The sequence below is a fragment of the Podarcis erhardii genome (assembly GCF_964252035.2).
Source record: "Podarcis erhardii genome assembly, chromosome: 8".
In the NCBI taxonomy this organism is placed as follows: Eukaryota; Metazoa; Chordata; class Lepidosauria; order Squamata; family Lacertidae; genus Podarcis; species Podarcis erhardii.
This window is the reverse complement of record NC_138499.1, coordinates 82,059,457-82,073,872: the sequence shown is the minus strand read 5'-3', so window position 1 is coordinate 82,073,872 and position 14,416 is coordinate 82,059,457. Positions and strand designations below refer to the sequence as shown.

Here is a 14,416-nt window from a genome sequence, read left to right as displayed (position 1 = left end):
CCTGATTATATTGCTAGTGCTTCTGCCCCATATTCTAGTGTTCCTTTCACAAAGTGGTACCAGTTGTATTATGGAACTGTAGCTTTTTGACCAATATACCAGAACGTCGTACATGGTGTGACACAATCATGAACATCATTGGACAATTTTGCCACTCCATGAGCAGTTCCGCACATGATCTCCCCATAAAAACTGAAGGAAATAACTGTGTGCTGGTATACTGTCCCAAATTTCGTGACTTTACTCACACAATTTTCCAGGTTATAAAGGCTGCAGACTGTTTTTTTATAGACTAAAATAACATGACAGTGCATGTTAAACATGCACTGTATTCTATTAGTTTTCTGAAGTGGCTTTCATGTCATGTGAAAGATCAAGTGTAATGTAGAAATGAACAGTTAGGGAAACATTGGGGAAAGAAAACATCTAAGAATAGGGCTAAACAGAGGTAATGGCAGTCAGAGGAATAGTTCAGCATCCCTCGACGGCTGCCATTTTATGTGACCTCCTGCTTTCAAGCTGACCAGTGCTGACATGCAGTTGAAAATTACATATGTTTCACCACTGTATCTAGTTCCTCTAGCCCCTAGAGACCGAGGGACCATGTCCAGAGTGGACATGACATTTCAGTACAGAAGTGGGCCCTTGATCAGTGAATCCTGGTCCTAGGAAAAACACTGAAACATCCAACAAATGAAATAAGAAAGGCTGTCCTATTAACTGCTGTTTACTCACCTGAGTAACAAGGCCCTCTAGCCACCACTGTTATCTCTTTCTGATGCTTGCAAGCAGCTCTTCTGAGAAAGCATTCATTTTGGTAAGTGTCTCCATTTGAACCACAAACAGGAATATATTTTGTGTGACACTGCAAGGGAGAGGGAAAAAAATCAAGAAAAAGAAATTATTTACACAACCCCGTGTATAGGTATTCAGCTGGAGTGGCAACGGTGCAATCGGAGAGTTTGATTTCGTGGCTCATGGCTTCCTTCCAGAGGCCCATTCCATTCAGCTGCAAAAACAAACCACAGCAGCCCAAGGAGCAGCAGCTAAAGCAGCGAGACAGAAATGCACAAGCAGAAATTGGTATTTTCATGTCCCCAGGATAAAGAAAGCATAGCACACTCGCTGAAGGCTGCAGCTTGGCTGCCACAGGACTGAATGGCAACAATGTACAGAAAGTTTTTTGTTTAATATTAAAGTGCCTATCCACAACACACTGTTGCAAAAAAAATAAAAAAAAGATAAAATCTAAATATACTGTTCAGTGGTGGTTACACGTCACAAAAGAGTTTTTCCTTCCTAATGGAATGTGTTCATAAATATGATACCAAGCGGCAGTTTGCTATTGTTGGAATTTTCGTATTTTAGTTTTTTGCTTTGTTTCCACATTTAATTGCTCTTACTTCCCAATTAAATTGTAGTGGTTGTTTAATAATAATACAACAGTAAAAGTGAACAAATAAGACCCTCAGGAAAGGAAAGTATTATTATTAAACAACAAAGGACCCTGCCGACCACACATTTCAAAAGAGGGAATTAAAAATCGGCAAAATATTACAGATGCATCGTTTGCATCGTTTCTTAAAGATATAATGAAAACCTGAACACAGAGTATTTTCTTCTCTCCAGGTGTTAATGGAATGAAGAATGTTTCTTGGCACTGTGGCCCAAAGCAGGGATGGACTTTGGTCTTTCAAATTTCAGCAGTACCATGTGCAAGGCCAAAATTAAGTCCGTGCGTCCCCGCCTCTCGCCTTCTGTTGTGCTCAATTCACTACTGGCCAGTGGATGTACAGAATGCTGTTGAAATACGCACATTCCTTGGGGCCTCTTGGAGGTTTTATATATTTGATCAGGAAATGTGTACAATTCCCTCTTCATGGGCAGATTATGTGCACATTTTCCATGAGGCCCGGAGAATGTGCACAACAGTCAATTGTTATGCACATTAACTGCTCTATTCAGCCTCTGAAGAACAGGCTACACCAGGGCTGGATCTAGACACATCAAAGAAGCGTTTCAGTTAAGCGCATTGTAAACTCATATAGCAAAATCCGGTAGGGAAAGATGGGACCTCACAGCGCCATCTGGTGTCAGTGTTATATCGCATATACAACAAATATAAAACGCTTTTTCTTTACCAAACTAGCTGAGTCCCAGATCATACAAATGGGTACATGACTGTAAAGCTCTCCTCTCAAACGGACACAGTTTTTCAGAGGATATCATTATTTTTGATCATATTAGATAACAAAGGTGAAAATTCCTTACCAGAAATTGGCATGCACACGTCAAACTATCTCCTTCTTCCTTACAAACACCCCCATATTTACACGATGATTCATCACATACTCTCACATCCGATTCCTTTACATTTAGTTCTGAAAAAGGAAAGAAGATTTAAATAGATTATGTGTTATGCTTTTTAAAAGCAAAGTCAGTTGTGCAAAAAGGCACTTGACAGCCCCGCACCCCTTGTAATAAAAAGCAGCCCTGGGAACTTGTCTTTTTATCAGAGGAATAGATGATGGAAGTGCTTAACTCTCCCCCTGCATGCCATTTTGCTGCTCAAAACCAATCTGCTCCAAGTTGTTCCCATCCCCATATTCTGGAGGCTTAAGCACAATTTTTAAATATGCACCTGAAACCTGTGGGAGGGGAGAGCAACTTGGGGGGGAGAATTTGAAATGGAAAAATGGCTGGCAGGGAAGTGCTACGCACCTGATTCCTTGCTCAAAATTGTTTCCCAATATTGCTTTTCATTTAAGCCAAGTAACAAAAAAATACATTTGGGGATTTATGGCACAAATTTCCTGATAATGTGCTCTTTGCCCCCACATAAAGCGAAGAGCCCTAGCTCAGTGGTAGAGCATCTCAAGGTAGGGCTGAAACCCTAGAGATATGCAGCTAGATCAGGGGTCTGCAAGCTTATCAGACAATGGGCCGGTCCACGCTCCGTCCATCGGAGGATGGGCCGGAGCATGTGCGCACGCATGCTCTTTCGGGTCGGAGGAGCGCCCGTGAGCACACGCTATCTCCAGTGCTCCTCTGACCCAGACATGTGCCAGAAATAGCGTGCGCACATGTGCACAGGCGCTTCTCCGTCCCGCACGCATGCGTGCACACTATTTCTGGCGCACATCCGGGTCGGAGGAACGCCTATTCGCATGCACACAGGTGCCATCAACCCGGAAGTCGGTCCCCATGCCACGCTGGTAAGAGCAGTCGGCAGGGGTTGCCATGGGCCGGATAGACGAGCCCTGTGGGCTGCTACCAGCCCATGGGCCTTAGGTTGCCAACCCCTGAGCTAGATGGACCTGCGGTCTGACTTGGAATAAGACACCTTCTTATGAACTTCAGTTCAGTTTGTTCATTGGCTAGCAGAAGCATTGAAACAGGGTGGGAAAGTAAGCTGGGTGGTAACTTTTAAGAAGCAGGTGCATTTCTTGCTGCAGGAAAGTAGAAAGAGAGAAGGCCAGGAATATGTGCTGCCATTCAGTTCCATGCCTATACAAGCAAGATAATAGGTCTCCCCATTTCAAAGGAATACTTGAAGGATAAAAACATTAAAAATTGACAAGCTGCCAAATACTGTGGCTAATGAGAACCAGAGACGTATCTTACAGAGACAGACAGCGCCTGTTAGGATTTGAAATGTTACGCACAAGTCGCATGTATAAAACATTCAAACACAACGGTTGCCTGTCAGTTGCCAATGCACTTCCCCCTCTGACCCTCAAACTATCTGGAAAACCCTCTTTCTCAAAGAGAAAATATCAATAATGGCGAACACTCTGCTTCAACTGTCAGTTGCTCTGGACTTCAGAAGTCAAGGGGGAAAGAGCACTCGGGTCTCATCTATCAGCCAGCATAAGAGCAGCCACCCACCACTTAGCCAAGCAAACACGCCTATAGTGTGACAAATACTTATCTGGAAAACCCAGGGGTGGGGAGAGCAGCTGGGAATGAAGCTTTGCAGGTTCCCAGTTTTGGTTCTTTCAGCTTCTCGTTTTTCCAATCTTGTTGTATTCTTGTTTTGATGTTAATTTTACTGAATTTGCTTTACATTGCCATGAACTGCCTTGGGACCTTCAATGAAGGGTGGCATAAAAGTATTTAAAATAAGTAAGATGCAGTGTTGCTTTAACAATGGGAGCTATACCAGCAGGTAAGTTACATATTTTATAGCCAGATTTTAGCCTCACCAGATGATGGGGAATTAGCATCACTGTCTCATAGTGTGCTTGAGCTGCTACTAATAAGGTACAGGGAGGGGAGAGGGAGGGAACCTAAATGCCTTGAAGAAAGATGCCATGGAAGAACAAGGCAAAGGGAAAGGCACCGAAGAAGTCCTCATACCTAATGATGTGACTGCTGGTGTTTTAAATGCAGAAAATTAGGCTACCATGAACTGCCTTTCACCATTTACAAGGAAGAAGAAAAAGGATAAATTTAACAAGCTAATCCCTCAAAGACTACTCCAGGGTCCTTTTGAAATGTATGTAAAGCAGAACCCGGCAAACTCTTCCTCAGAGATTAATAAAGTGCAGCCCCTGAGTGGTTTAAGACATGCCACTACAGCTCCTGAGTGCAGCAGGTTCGTATCTAATTCGCTTTCACAAAGAGCAGCAGCCTTACTCCACACCTAACAGGGAAAAGGGGACCTGACCCCCCTCTGAACATGGCTTGGAAGTCACATTTTGGCGCACAGAAATGAGTTGCGCCGTCTTTGTTGGGGTCTGCTCTTAGCTCAGCTCTCTGAAACAACGCTGGACACTGTAGTCTTGTGAGAGCGGTGAAAACCTGTTTCTTTTGCTCCAGAGGTGGGATAGTATAGCCCATGCCAACAGCTCAGTTGAAACAAAACTACCATTTGCTGCCACCTCATCCTTGCCTCTGTTGGAAGCCATTCCACCAGACTGCAGTAGAGGGAGATGCATAAAGATGGTCATCTTCCACAGCTGTTGACCCCATCCTTACACCAACTCCAAGCTCAGAAAACAACCTGGATGAGGTGTCTCCATCTCCACTACCAGGGCCTTCCAGACCAAACAAGACTGAGAATTCTTTCAATGCAATCCTTGTCGCTAAAAGAGCCAATGACTATGGAATATGGCAACAAACCTATAAGATCCCAAGTAGCTTCTCAGTTGAAACACAGCTAATAGCACAGGCTGGCCTTTATGAAGTCTCAGAAGGCATTTGCACCCTGCTGAAACAACAGCCTCCCTTGCTACTGGGTGAGGATCCTTAAACCAGTGATATTTCCAAAATCCTGAGCAACAGTATAGTTATGCTCCACCTGCTGAGTCCAGAGCTTGCTGATGAAGACTTTGCTTTGTCCAAACTTATCTTTATGTTGCCTATCAGAATCTGACCTCGACCTCTGTAGGAACAGCCTTACTCTTGGTGCCAAACATGGTAACATGCCAGAGGAGGGCACTACCCCAATCTCTTGTACTTCAGAACCAACATGGCAGGTGGCTACTGAAACAGAACAGGCACACAGGGCATCCAATGAAAGTGCTGATTCTGCCCCAGCTCCTCAGTCTGAACAATGAGTTGCTCAAACAGAGACGGAGCTGCTTTCGTATCACCTTGCCTTATCTCCTGACTGCCATCCCAGTGCTCAGTAAAAACCAGTGTTGTCACCCCGGGTACACAACCCGGAGAGAAAATGTTACTTTGTGTTCACAAACAGATTGTTAGCTCACATTTTTACCCTAAAAACTGATAACCAGGGAAGGACATCTGATTAGCAAGGTGTCAGAGCTTGACATCTTTATTCCAAAAACTCAGCAAACAGCCAGTCTGTCAATTCCATTTTGCAATGAGAAAGTTTGACAGTTCCTCAGCAAAGATTTGCAAAAAGCATGTTCTGGGAAATTTTCCAATGAGTGGAAAACTAGGCCAGCCGCACACACAAAAGTAAATAAAATATGAGGCAAAAATATATCCAAGCAAAAACAGAAAGAGGAAAGCACGGCTACTATTTGGAAGTCAAGACCTGGTTTTACACCACAATCACAAAACAATGCTCTCACATTTCCCTAGTGACACAATAATATGTAGTTATGGATATGTAATGCAGTTAAGGAATGGAGATTCCCAGGTCCTCTAATTCAAGGCTATGAAGACTATTATGGCTTCCCCAAAGTCTGGTAATTCAAAAGTCTGGTTCATGTACACACCCCAAAAACAACTCTTTTAAAAATGTTTTTTAATTAATATTATGTTTTAAGAATATGTAGCAAAACCACTGTACATCAAACATGCTTGCTTCTCATGTAAAAAGAAGAAAACAAGTCAAACAAAAAAGAAAAGGAAATGACATATAAAGGAGAGGGAGTGGGGTGCAAGAGTCTTGTGGGGGGTGCTTTGTGTGTCCACTTGCCCCTTTCTAAAATTTATTTATTGGTGTGTGTTTTCCTTTTGGAAATTATCAAATAATAAAATAAAACCAGGATTCAGAGGTGGGTTTTTTTCGTAGAGGGTATGTGTGCTGTGCCCCGTTGGTGTAGTGGTGGTGGAAATGCTGGGGGGGGGGAGCAAAAATGGGAAACGGGTCGAGAAGGGTCTGTGGGGAGGGGTGAGAAATGTCCAAATTTATACCTGAAGAATGTTGGAGGGTATGCTGACATCTCCCTTAGCCATGGTTAAGGTAAGACAGAGGGATATATTACTCCTGGAGAGAGAAAATGCGTCAACAAGGTAGCCTGCTCCCCTTTCCTTAACTGCAGTTACAAGAGCCCTAGTATTATGTCTGCCCCTCAAGTACAGAGAGGACATCAAGGCTTCAACTCAATGCTCACTATGCCTATACAGTGGTACTTCAGGTTACAGACGCTTCAGGTTACAAACCTTCAGGTTACAGACTCCGCTAACCCAGAAATATTACCTCGGGTTAAGAACTTTGCTTCAGGATGAGAACAGAAATTGTGCTCCGGCGGCACAGCAACAGCAGGAGGCCCCATTAGCTAAAGTGGTGCTTCAGGTTAAGAACAGTTTCAAGTTAAGAACGGACCTCCAGAATGAATTAAGTTCTTAACCACTGTAATGGAGCTTTCAGGTTTTGTGTCAGATTAGTCTGATTAGGTCTAGAGACAGAGGAAGCTGAGCCAGTCTCTCGGTAGGATAATACTTGTTCAGTTAACATATTTATATTGACCCGTTGGAACAAGCAGACTCTCTTTGAGTCTGCAGCTCTTATGGTCACAGACAAAACTCAAGGTGCTTCTCACCGACTGATGTGATTCCTTCCCCAGGCTAGCAGATTAAATAGTCTGTAATACTGTTTGCATTTCTAATTAAAAACTAAAGGTTGCATTACAACTGACTAAAGAAGACACATCATTGAAACTTAAATGTGCTTTACTGGCGAGACCTACACATTGAGAAGGGAGCGCTGCGGACTTCAACGGAGCTTATCCCAGGGTGTATAGGATTGTAGCTACGTCACGAAAAGAGGTTTAGGGTGCTAACCAGCTTTAGTTTTATTCAGAATAGACCCATTTTAATTAATGGACATGCATAACTATTGAACAGGGACACAGGTGGCACTGTGGGTTAAACCACAGAGCCTAGGACTTGCCGATCAGAAGGTCGGCGGTTCAAATCCCCGCGACAGGGTGAGCTCCCATTGCTCGGTCCCTGCTCCTGCCAACCTAGCAGTTCTAAAGCACGTCAAAGTGCAAGTAGATCAATAGGTACTGCTCCGGCGGGAAGGTACACGGCGTTTCCGTGCGCTGCTCTGGTTCGCCAGAAGCGGCTTAGTCATGTTGGCCACATGACCCGGAAGCTATACACCTGCTCCCTCAGCCAATAAAGCGAGATGAGTGCCGCAACCCCAGAGTCGGTCACGACTGGACCTAATGGTTAGGGGTCCGTTTACCTTTACCTTTTTTAACTATTGAACATTTTCCAAAATGATAACACCCATTCATATTATGAAGAGCTTATAACCCACCTACTCTCAGCAGCCAGAAGCAATGAGGGCGACCTGTCAGGAGTAAACTGGTACCAAACCATATGGGAAACAGCCTTACTGGAAAACCTAAGCAACAGACTGAAACAGACACTGGGACAAATAAAAGAGAATGCCTTCACCCCATTATTGCTAACTTTTATTACATACGTAGCCCAACAGGCCAACAACAAGAATTCACTGAAAGCATACGAATCAATATGGCTAACTTGACCCAACCATCTCTCTCTTCCCTCCATCCCAAACACACATAAACAACTATCACTGCAGTCAAATAAAGACAACCAACCATGCCCTGGCTTGCTCCACTCAACTTCTCTCACTGCCAAGAAAAAATAATAAATGAACAGAAAAAGAACCTACCCAAATGACACTGACACTGACACTAAACCCCCACACATACACTAAGTCAAAGAATCTAAGTTTTACCAACCCACCCCCTCTCTTTCCCCCCAACCCTATACTGCATCAAACAGTAAAGTCTCACATCAAATGTAACTGATTTGTAGAAAAGACTCTACGACCTGAAAAAAGAGACAAGCACGTACCTTTGCAACCAAAGAAAATCTTAAATAAAAATTTCATAAAAAGAATAGACATGTCTAACTTAGGTCCATTAATTTCATTGGGTCTACATGGAGTAGAACTTTGTTGGATAAATGCATAATCATTAAAGTGCTACTAGACTCTTTCTTGAAAAATTAGCCATTCTTCCTTCAATTCTCTAGTAAAATACATTGAACAGAAAATTAAAATTGGTATCTTATTAGCCAAAAATCGTATTTTCGAACTTTTTTTATTATTAATCTAGATTTTCAAGATAGGCCACAAAAGAGAACCATAAAATATAGATTAAAAACACCAGAAACAAAAGCAATTATCCTAGCAACAGTAAAAATACAAAAAGCAGAACATTTTGATGAAAATGTTTGTTTTGTTTTCTGATTTATGTAAATTTGTTTTAATATTTGAGCTTGTATGAAACATATGTTTATGGGAGAGGAATGGCTATTTCTAAAAAAGAAAAAAACACCTGCCAAAATCTGTAGAATTGAAGGTTGAATTTTTTAAAAAAGGGATTTCATAGGTTCCTCAATTTGATTAGACTCTATGAATACAATCCAGCATGTGCCTATCCAGAAATAAACCCCACTAAATTAAAGAGTTTACTCCCACTTGTGGATATAGGATTAGAACCCGAGTCAAACTTTAACAGACAATATCTGTTACAGATAGGTAGCCGTGTTGGTCTGCCATAGTCAAAACAAAACAAATTCCTTCCAGTAGCACCTTAAAGACCAACTAAGTCAGTTCTTGGTATGAGCTTTCGTGTGCATGCACACTGTGTATCTGAAGAAGTGTGCATGCACACGAAAGCTCATACCAAGAACTGACTTAGTTGGTCTTTAAGGTGCTACTGGAAGGAATTTGTTTTGTTTAGACAATATCTGTGTCGATATATGCATATGATACTGTTGCCCTACCATAGTGGGACTCCATTTCTAATATCTAGCTGTGAAGTCAACACTTGGCTTCCAAACTTTGGGGGGGGGGTGGCAGACTCGCAAGGAAGCCCAATGTACATCCCTTTAAACCTACTTAATGTGTAAAAGTTGTTGAATACAACATCCACAGCCTTCTTCATTGCTTCTGAGTAAAAATATCTCAAGACATGGAAAATATGTCTTCCCAGAAATGCACTGTGTGATCACTTATTTCTGTGCAACCAAAATGTGTTGTTTCCGACATGCTTTTTAAAATGGTGTGCCTTTTCATTTATGCTCGTCTCTAAATGCTTCATTTGCCAACTTAGACTGTGGAAGGCAATTTAATTCCCTTCACTACTGCGGAGAGGGAATAATTTGGCTTGATTTTGGCTTGATGTTTCTCTGAAAATACAAGGCATAAATGTCAGACTCTGCACTCTTCAATTCATATTCTTAAATACATGCACGTAGCTCCCAGTAAAGCCAAGACGACTTTTATCTTGGGAAAGTATTTTGGCTAAGAGCCAGTAATATCTTCTTTGCTAAAGTAAATCTTGGAACATAATACTGTATCATTTTCGTCCTCTTAATCAGAGAAAATGGCATTCATATTTTCTTATTAATCCTAATAATCTTCTTTTAAAGAATGAATTAGCCACCTTAGCAATGGTCTGGTAGGATAAAAACTGAAAGCTAAATCTGGAAGAAGTTAAGCATTCTTAAAGGACCAAACTCCATATTATGCTATATGTATAATGGACAGCTACATCTTTGTTTTTTCTTTAATTACAGGCATGGGGAGGGAAGAGTCAAGCTCCTTCCTCTCCTCTCCAGCTACAATTGGAATGAAAATACCCCACTCTCACACAGCTATGATGCTTAGGAGTAAAGTTCTTGATAGTGCCAATGGGAACCTTTTTCTAAGCCTCAAGGCTGTGCCTTGCAGGGTGGGTGTGGGTGGGAGGGGCAAACCTCTCCTCCCTGCATGCTGTGGTCCCAACTACTCCCCCGACCACATCTGAATTTAGTGAAAAGAAAAAAGATGCTGTTGAGTGCTGTGCATTCACTGTAATGTGTAGTTTGACCCTAAGCCCCACTAAATCAGCAGTACTTGAAGCACTTAAGGTTCCTTTGATTTTAATGGGACTGAAGAAGCATGCTTAACTTGCTAATGAGCAAGTCTTAAGCCTGTTGGAATTTCCAGACTCTGTGCAGAAATTATAGCATGCCATGCTGAAGTACAGGATCCAGGGTCATTCCTAGCCCATTGGTAGCAAAGGTGTGTGAAGTACAGTGGTGCCTTGGTTTGCAACTGTTTTGGATTACAACCATGTCACACCCGGAAGTGCGTGTCCCTTTTTTGGGATTACAACCCATTTTTTTTATTAAAACCATTATTATTTTTTGGAGGCCCCACTAGCGAAAGCGCGCCTTGGGTTACAACCTGTTTTGGTTTACAACCGGACCTCCGGAACAGATAAGTTTGTAAACCAAGGTACCACTGTATCAGATAACTGGTTACTGGGCTATGCCCACTGTGTGGGAGGTAGTGGAAGCAGTAAACTAGTACCCAGGGCAGCAGACCTTCACCTTCAGTTCATCATTGACTTTACTATCTAAAGCCCTAACAAAAAAAATTCCTTCCAGTAGCACCTTAAAGACCAACTAAGTCAGTTCTTGGTATGAGCTTTCGTGTGCATGCACACTTCTTCAGATACACACGCATGCACACGAAAGCTCATACCAAGAACTGACTTAGTTGGTCTTTAAGGTGCTACTGGAAGGAATTTTTTTTGTTTTGACTATGGCAGACCAACACGGCTACCTATCTGTAACTGTATCTAAAGCCCTGTTAAGGGTGAAGGGTGTGAAGATGATTTCTAGATCCCTCCCCCAGCTCCGTTTACCACCATAGTGGATAAGTTGAAATGACTGCCCTTACCATGACAATGTTCATGAGGTTGTGGCAAAACACCCCCTGTTCTACCTGATGAGGAAAATTCCATGCAGGTTGACGTCTCAAGCTGCTAGATCTCAAGCCCTTCTAATGCACTGCTCTATTACCTCCCCACAGACCAAAAATAAACATTAAAAAAATCCTCCTTGTACTATGGGTCAACAGCACCAGAGGAAAAAGGATTTTCTTGTTTAAAGTCTCTGGCCATGCCATTTTAACTTCCTCCTTATAAGACTATGGAACCTTCAATGACCAAATATTATCCACACACCCACAATCTTCTTCCCAATTTTACTATGGTCCAAAACCCTGGAAATCACCAAGGAGTTTTCCTTCCCTCAGCCTCTTTCTTTCTTCTTCTAGAACACCATCGACAGTCATGCTAACAGGGAAAAACCCAGGTTAGATTTTTCTTTGAAAAGGAAACATGATTACATTATGTAAGACGTAAATAATAAAAAAGAATTTGCAAAATATGCATATTTTCTATGCTGAAAGTCATTATTTCCCAACCTGGTGCCTTCCATATGTTTGGGACTACTACTCGGCACAGTTGCTGCAAGTTCTGCTTCTTTTGGTCATAGTTTGCCACCCTAACAGAGCGAAACAAAAGGCCTGCAACTGGCTTTCTAGGAAATGACTGGCAGAATCTGAGACCAGGGAGAAGAGTCGGTGGAAGAAGATTGGAAGAAATTTAAAGTTTACTTACAGAAACATTGTAAAATTAAGGAATGTTAGAAGGATGTTGGAATGAAGTTACGTGGTTTTAGCAGAAATGTTATAAAAGATTAAGTAAAATTAGATTGTAACGTGGTGAGAATGTAAAGTTACATTATATTAAGATAAATTATTAGGATAAAAACAAAGATGGAAAGGATTTGCTGAAATAGCTAATTGAACTAGAATACAAAAAAGGGAGGTGTGAGGAGGTCAAGGAAACAAGCAAATGAAAGATAAGTTATGGAAGGATTGATTTGTTTTTTTCCTTCTTAATTGTTTTTATATATCTGTGTTTTTGCTCTTTTTTCTTCTTTTCTTTTTTTAATTTTGTAACCTTTCAAAACCTTAATAAATATTATTTTTTTAAAAAACTGGCTTTCCAATGTAGATTATTATATATTTCACAGAATCATAGTATTGTTGAGTTGGAAGGGGCCCTGAGGGTCATCTAGTCCAACCCCCTGCAATGCACGAATCTCAAGTAATGCTTCTGTGACAGGTGGCCATCTGATGTCTGCTTCAAAACCTTCAAGAAAGCAGAGTCCACCATCTTTTGAGGGAGTTCATTGCCCTTTCTTAGAACCTTTGGATGAGATTTCAGTTTTCTTGGGCTACCTCTGTCGTGTCTAGCAAAGCTCTCCCACTGGATGAGGTGTGTCCCCTGAGCTCTCCACAAGATCAGTATCATAACATCAGATGGATAAAAGGGTTTAAAGAAAGGCACATTCTCCAATATCACCTTTATCCAGTCAACTTTAAGCAAAATTCTGGCCTCTCAGCTTCAAGTCTCTTTCACAGGTCTTAATATGCCTATAAAAAGCAACATCAGTACTACTGAAAGATGCTTTGAATACTAACAAAAGTGACACCTCTGGGCTCCTGTTATGTCCTAATGTACTTGGATTAGCAAATGTTCCAGTACCTTAATTCAGTTCAGAGTTTTATTGCTCAGAGCTTGATATTTCCTGCAGAAATAGACCCACATACACAAACACTTCTGCACTGAAATACTTCTCACAAAGCTGGCCATTTCTTTCTCTTCTGAAAGAACAAGCAAAGCATCAAATGAAATTTTTGTTTTGACTATGGCAGACCAACACGGCTACCTATCTGTAACATCAAATGAAAGTTAAACTATATATGAAAATTCTTAGGTTTCTTTTAAAAATAAAACAAAAGTTTCTACGGTATTTATCGCTCCGTTTTGCAAATTTATTGGCAGACTCTCTAACTGGAGCATGCAAAATTGGGGTGTGTGTGTACTTAATAATCAACAACTCTGCCTACCTGCCAGAGGCTTCAACAACTGTCCCGACTCTACTCAAGTCTCCCGCCCAGCCATCGGAACTTCATCCTAAGAGACTGATGCCCTCTGGATAGCTGTCTCCAGGCACTTTTGCGCTATAATGCATCTCATCTGTCTGCAGTGCCGTAACCAGTCACTTCAATGCCAGAGGCAGCCTCTCAATTCCACGCACATAAGAGCTGGCACGAGTTAAGAATGGCTTATGAACCGTTGATGAAGCTTGCAAGTTTTCATTGCTGAGGCTTCTCCTCTGAAGCTGCTGTGCAGAAAGACAGCTGGCTGTAACCTAATGTTATAACTCCAGTTTTCTCCTCCCGCAACAGCAGTATCTGTGTACTTTAGGCTGTGATCCTATACCAATGTACCCGGGAGTAAACGCCACTGACCTCAACAGGAATTGCATCTGATTAGACACATATAAATGTATCTAATGGCACAGGACTATCCCTTGGCCTAATCTGCTGTCCCTACTAAACCTCAAAGCAGCAATGCAACTTGGAATAGCTTTATTGAACCTATAAATAGAGGTGGCACTGATCAGAATCCTCTGCAATCCATATTTTTGCCAATAAGTAATAATCAGCCATCTATTTGGTTTCTGGGTACAAGCCTCAATAAGTGGTTTCCTTAAGGGTACATGAATCATTATGCCTTGCATGTAGTAATGTTTTGTATGTTCAGTGTACAAGATGATCCTGCACTGGTTTGAATAGTGTTTGGTGTTTATGGATGGAAGCTCCACTCATGTAATGGAGCACAGGGAAGTATCTACAGTGGAGATACAAGGCTACATTTGTCCTGCTATTGTTACAAATATTATCTTTTAAAAAACAACTTTTCATCTACTATTCTGTATGAAAAGCAAACGTTACACAAGTTGGCTTCATTCTGACAGCTATTACTTGATGCTCACTTTTTACACCCTTACCTAGGTCGTGTCCAGTATAGGTGCTAACTATAGC

The 14,416-nt window shown here is 41.7% G+C and overlaps 2 protein-coding genes across 4 annotated transcripts in view; both read right to left on the bottom strand.

Annotated features, from left to right (window-relative positions):
* MAJIN (membrane anchored junction protein) overlaps positions 1–14,416 on the bottom strand; it is a 267,643-nt gene that overhangs the window by 196,794 nt on the left and 56,433 nt on the right. The gene's annotated exons all lie outside the window — the stretch shown is intronic.
* TMEFF1 (transmembrane protein with EGF like and two follistatin like domains 1) overlaps positions 1–14,416 on the bottom strand; it is a 75,546-nt gene that overhangs the window by 38,198 nt on the left and 22,932 nt on the right. For both annotated transcript variants that reach the window (XM_081872847.1, XM_081872846.1), the window contains exons 2-3: positions 2,272–2,381; positions 736–865 (exon numbers count right to left, since the gene is read on the bottom strand). In XM_081872847.1, the coding sequence (XP_081728973.1) occupies positions 736–865; positions 2,272–2,381 (240 nt within the window). The remainder of the gene's footprint in view (positions 1–735; positions 866–2,271; positions 2,382–14,416) is intronic.